This window comes from Triticum dicoccoides, chromosome 5A (genome assembly GCF_002162155.2).
Source record: "Triticum dicoccoides isolate Atlit2015 ecotype Zavitan chromosome 5A, WEW_v2.0, whole genome shotgun sequence".
NCBI lineage: Eukaryota > Viridiplantae > Streptophyta > Magnoliopsida > Poales > Poaceae > Triticum > Triticum dicoccoides.
In genome coordinates, this window is record NC_041388.1 from 344,008,993 (window position 1) to 344,015,064 (window position 6,072).

Genomic DNA, 6,072 nt, shown 5'->3' on the forward strand with positions numbered 1-6,072 from the left:
CTTCATGAGGTTTGAGTTCATTCCGGCACGGGCACGGGGCTCCCTGTGTTGTCCCCTGCGCAGCGCAGGGTGGGCCGGTCGTACGCTGCGGCTGCGGTGGATCGATCGCACGCACGGAGCCGCGTAGGTGGGCAGCCACTGTTGACCGTGACGCACGCGCATAGCTGTCTGGCTGGCAGCATAAACGCGATCCATCCGTGGGCCGGACGCACGCAGGATACGGCGCGAATCGAATAGCTCGCCCGTTCCGTCCGTCCCCGAGCGAAGAGTAGATAGATATAGATAGATAGATATTCGGCGCCGTCCACGATCTATCTATATCTTCTTCTATCTATAGGATCCGATCAGGATCAGCCACGGCTAAATCTGTGGAGCATTGAATAAATCTGCGAGCCAAGGCCGATTTGGCGCTCGAGAGCAGCATGGCTACAATTGGAATGAATCTGCGCCGTGTCAGGGGAGCTCATCATCGGCACCACGTAAACGGCGAAACCCGACAGAGCGAACCCGGGCTGAACCCTGAACTTCTGCCACCCACCCTGCTGCCTCATCCCCTCCCTCCTCTCCTCTCCTCTCTCTCTCGCAAAACGGTGCAGGAGTACTAGTACTACTGTAGCGACGGAGGGAGTAAATGGCCCCTACCCCTGGCCCTGCCGGCATTTATTTGGCGCGGAAAACTATGAGAGCGATCGACCAGAGCCATGAAGAAAGGAACGAGGACGAGAGGGAGAGCATGCAGTGTATGCCGATGCACGAGAGAGAGAGAGGGGGAGGAGGCGCCGCCCCGTGCCGGCCCCGGCCAGGCTTTTCTCGCCTCTCGCCACTGGAAAGCCCCTTAACTTTTGGGCTGGGTACGTTACGTTGGGGTCGAAATTATACGCGTCCGTCCAGGATCAGATCAGGGCCCCCTGTGCGAGAGAGGAAGGATCATCATCATGATCATAGCCCAGCCCCAGCCCCAGCCCCAGCCCCAGCGAGAGGAGAGGAGAGCAAGCAGCAACTTGGGCGAGAAAGAAAGAGAGAGGACGGGGGCGAGAGGGGCATCATTGCATTGCAGTGGAACAGAGTTATTCCCTGCCAAGCCATGGCCGAACATGATTCCAGCCAAGCCAAGAGAGCTCCCTCACATGTTGCTACACCCCTCCCCCGCTCCCCTACTCCTAATCTACGGTGAGGTGTGGAAGCAATCATCCATCCATCCCTGCCTGCCTGCTTGCTTGCTTACTCCTCCTCTGTGTCAAATCAGCTTAATTCTTCCCTAGCTTAGCTAGCGGACCGTAGTAGTAGCAGCAGAGAGAGGAAAGAGTGGAGGGAGATTCACGGATTTGAAAACTGGATAATCTCAACTTTGCATCTGGCTTTCGCTTCACCGGCCTAGCCAGGCCTATGATTAGATTAGATGGATTGTAATCACTGTCATCGCGTCAACCGATGTGGAAGCTAATCATCCCTAGGGTAAGCACCGCTATTATCCTTCTCATCAAAAGTTGCATCCTTATGGCAGGTCTCCCTTTTTAGTAGTATCAAGAACGCTTGTCATGTGGAATTATGATGATCACAAATTGCTTCTTTCAGAGTAATATATGCAGCTAATCGAGCTCTCTCTCTCTCTCTCTCTCTCTCTCTCTCTCTCTCTCTCTCTCTTAGCCACGCAACAATTCCACAATAATCGCATCATTTTTAGTCTGAGCGAGGCTCAGGCTATGCATACTACTAGCTTCAAGGCCACAAGCTGGTAATGAACAACACGTGAAGTGTGTATTATTGCGGATTGATTGGGCCGGATGGATCCTGTAGAGGCAATTGTAGTAGGCCGGGGACGGGGACGAGGTCATAATAAGTTCAGGTACATGTACCCAGAAGGGAGGACGGAGCCCTTGTTAGTAATTGCGTGGCACTAATGACATCGTACGTACGTATCCGAACCAAAATCCCTGGCTCCATCAAGTGCAGGGATCAAATCCGGCGTCCCACTTGGGCCGGATTTAATGCAAACCCATGGACAGAAGCAAGAGAAAGTACCCGCCCTTCCCTTCTACGGCCGCAATCAAGTGTAGGCACGGAGGGGACACATGCAACAACTTGTCACTGCCAATTCCTCTCTCTCTCTCTCAATCTATCTCTACATCGTCGTCGTCCTCGTCGACACCTAGCAACAAAAACAAAGATCTCCTTCTCGCCAAACCTCTGGCATCTCTCTCTCACTGCTTTCGTTTCATCAGTAACGAAGAAGATCGCGGCGGATTAAGACGACGACGACGGTGGATCACATCACATGCCGTGATCTTTCTTTAATGCTAGCTAGCCTACGACGGTCAGCTCCGGGGAGGTACGGTTGTTGGTCTCCTCCTCCTCCTCGCCAGATTAATCAAATCGGGGTTTATTCTCGGCCTCGCCTTGCATCATGTGGAGTGGTTAGCGTAGCTACAAACCCAAAGCCAAGCTACGAGAGCTAGAAAGAGAAAGAGCGGCCTTTCTCCCCCTAGGATATGAGCTTTCTCATCTTGTCTCCGTCTTTTTGGAGGCTTTTCGCTGGTTTCTGCACCAGAAAATGACTTGTTTGGCAGTTTGATGAGTTACGGTTGGGGCCGCTGCAACTACGCCTTCTCTCCCTCCTCCTTTCTTTATGACACACCGCCGGAGAACTCCCCCCTCGCCTGAGCCCGCCCGGCGGTGGCATCCCGCGCAACCGCAACGCGCACATTCGGCCGGAGCGGAGAACGGATAAACCAGCTTTAGTGATGCTACTCGGTCGCACACTGTGCCGATCAACATAGTACATAGTAGAGGACAAGAAATCAATGTCTGTAATTGCACCATTACTCTATCTCTCCTTGCACATGTGTAATGTATCTAAGAGAGGAGCGAACCAAAGATGATGTTTTAAATGTACAAGGCCGATCTATGGTGACGGAGATAGAAGGCGATAATAAGCAACAAAAGGTATAATGCTAAATAAAGATGATTAACCAGACCTTGGTTGTTTGTGATGCATGGAGGCGGAAGCGAGGAGCAAATTAATCAGGGAGCGCGCGGCTAAAACATGCACCTTTCTCTTTCTCTTCACTACTCGGATGTACAAAGCCATGGGTCTAGGCCCTCGCCGCGGCTGCTCCGGGAGGCGCCGTCCGGTGGCATGTCGGTGCTGGCTGCCGCCGACGACGATGGCGCGCCGGTGTGGGGCGGGTAGTTCAACTTGCAGCTGCCGCCGCCGCTCCCGGACGCGCCGGCCCGGACCACGCCCGACAGCTCGTCGCCGCCCTGGTGGACGTCGCTTCTTTGTTGTTGGTGCATGTGCATCCCCTCCGAGACCATCATCCCGCCGTGGGTAAGCCCCATGCTGCCGCTGCCGGCGCCTGGCATGAACTCCGACGGCGATTGCTCGTGCAGCCTCGATGCACCATGCGACATGCCGCCGAACATGTGCTGCGACGAAGGCTGCGTGGAGCCGAGGAGGTTCTGGAAAGACAGGTAGTTGCTGCTGTGGTCCTGCATCCGCAGGAGCGCCGAGGACGTCAGCTGGAAGTCATGTCCGGCGACGCCGCGCTGATTGGCAGACGCTGTTGTGGTGGCGGCGGCCGTGGCGGGCGCCCTGGCATTGGCATTGGCGATGCCCATGTTCGACGACGGAGGTGTTGACGAGGACGGCGACGTGAAGGGCGCGAAAGGCGAAGGTGCCGTCTGGAGCTTCTGCGCGAAAGGACGGAGGAGGTACGGCGGCAGCGAGGAGGCTGGATCACCGGCCGCACCGGCGGCGGAGCGGAGGGCGGAGGACGAGAAGATGTGGTCGAAGCGGGAGTTGAAAGACCCACCGGGCCCCCCTGCGCCGGCAGCGAAGGGCGGGTTAGGGATGCCGGTGAACTCCTGCACCATGGCGCGGAAGTTTGAGGTGTCGGTGGTGAGCACCGTCGTGGGTGCACGCCGCGACGCGCGCGCCCTCTTCCGCGACCCCCTGGGCGGCGCCGTCGCAGCCGCAGCCGACGGATCAGGCGCCTGATGCGCGCTCGCGCCGCCCATGCCCGCGTCGGGCGGCCCGACACGCGACGACGAGGAGGCCGGCCCCGCCATGAACTGCGCCGACCAGGACGCCTGCTGCTGCTGCTGGTGTTGCTGGTGGTGCTGTTGCTGTTGCTGCTGCGGCGGCGGCGGGGCGGAGGCGAAATCCTGAAGGCCGTAGAGCGATCCGTGCATCGAGAAGGCCCCGGCCGCGGAGGGCGAGGGCGTGGGCCGGAGCAGCGCGGAGAGCGGCGAGGAGTCGACGCCGCCGCCGCCCCGCGAGTCGAAGTCGTCGTCGCCGCCGCTGGACGACTGGAGGCTGCCGCTGTTGCCGGAGTCCATGGCGGCCGACAAAAGCAGCAACGCCCTCGTCCTTCTCCCTCCCCCGCGCACGCGCTGGGGCAACCCTCCAAGAAAGCGAGGCCAACTACCACCACCAAACCGCTCACTGACCACAAGTGGCTAAAAAGAGCGGATCTTCCATTCCACAAGCGCCCGGCCCTCCTGACTGCGCGCGTGATCCAGCCGGAAGACGAAGGGGGGAGGGAGGAAGGAAGGAAGAGAAGCTTTGGTGTGAACTGGCGGCGTGGTATAAAAGGGGGGAGCGGGGGCGGGGGCTGCTGCTGCTGCTGGTTCGGCGCACGTTCCACCCACCCCCGACGCGAGGAAGGGGACGGAGACGGACGGAGGGGAGGTTTGTTGTTGTTGCGGCGTGTGTGTGTGTGCGCGCGCGCGCGCGAGTGCGACTCGGCTGGCTCTGCGCGTCTGTGCGGTGCTGGTTTGGTGAACTACATTGTTCCGCGTCCATAATTAGTCACCGGGAAAAAGGAAAAGCTGCGTGCGTCGCAGCTGACGATGGCTGGACCCTGCCGCAGCGATCTGGAGGTTTTGTCTCCGGGAAACCAATACTCCATCTTCATGATTTATGATTTTCTTATGGCCTCTGAGAACGTAGTAATTAGAAAAACGTAGGAATAGAGTATCATGCCCTGTGTAAGATTACAAAACTGCATGAATTTTGATGGAAGAGTGTTCATGCGAATTTTGGGTTTGCCAACCATATATCTCCATGCGGTTCGATGGAAAGGTGTTTGATAACAAAGGAAAAACAAAGAGATTCTGTCAAGAAATTTGAGTGCATGAAAAGATGTCCTCTAAAATGTAGTATGAGGGCATTTCCAACAAGGACCCTCGAAACGGACACCGTATCCGTTGCGGACCGAGAGGGGGACCAGTGCACAGACACTGATGCGGGAGACGGCCATCCAATATAGTCGCATATGTCCGCACCCATTTTTTTAGTCTGCACGATCAAAATAGCCTCATATCTAGTTTTGGTTTAGCTAAAAATTGTGTCCAAATACATCAGTCGTTCTAATTTAAATATTACAATCAAACAAAGTATTCAAATTACAGTAGTTCAAACTTGAATTTAACTAGTACATATGTACTAGTTGTCCCCTTTAACCATCCATATATGTTCAATCAAATCTTTCTTCAATTGCTCGATGCCGAATTTGTTGTTGCATTTGAAAAAACTCATCAAATGTGGGAGGATTCTGCTCCGGAAGTTCGATAGGCTCGCCCATGTTCTCGAATTCAAGTGTTGCGGTAACATCCTCACCCCCATCCTTCATGATTATGTTGTGCATGATAACACAATTTGTCATCACATCCCAAAAGGTCTCCAGATTCCATTGTTTAGCAGATGCACGAACAACTGCAAAACGGGCCCGCGGAACTCCAAATGCCCGCTCAACATTCTTTCTAGCTGCTTCTTGTCTTTGGGCAAAGGGAGACTTTTTCTAACCAGCCGGGTCAGAGATGGTCTTGACAAAGGTAGCCCATTGAGCATAGATGCCATCAACCAGATTTGTATTCATACCCATTGACGATATAGTTGCAAAGAGGAGCATTCCTTCAGTCGGCCTAGCAAACAGTAGTGATCGCTGCAACACACTGATATCATCGTGAGACCCAGGCACGCCAAATCCAAAGATCATGTGATGCAACTGCTTCTAAAATGATGGTGGCTTTTTAACATGATCCCGATATTGCCCTTGTGGAGTTTTTGGG

At 55.2% G+C, this 6,072-nt stretch overlaps 1 protein-coding gene across 1 annotated transcript; it reads right to left on the bottom strand.

The window, feature by feature from the left end:
- Nucleotides 1-2,723: 2,723 nt before the first annotated feature.
- Nucleotides 2,724-4,689, bottom strand: LOC119301423 (protein alan shepard-like). The gene has a single exon (XM_037578385.1). The coding sequence runs from the start codon at nucleotides 4,336-4,338 to the stop codon at nucleotides 3,067-3,069; it is 1,272 nt and encodes a 423-aa protein (XP_037434282.1). The 5' UTR covers nucleotides 4,339-4,689; the 3' UTR covers nucleotides 2,724-3,066.
- Between the last annotated feature and the right edge of the window lie 1,383 nt (nucleotides 4,690-6,072).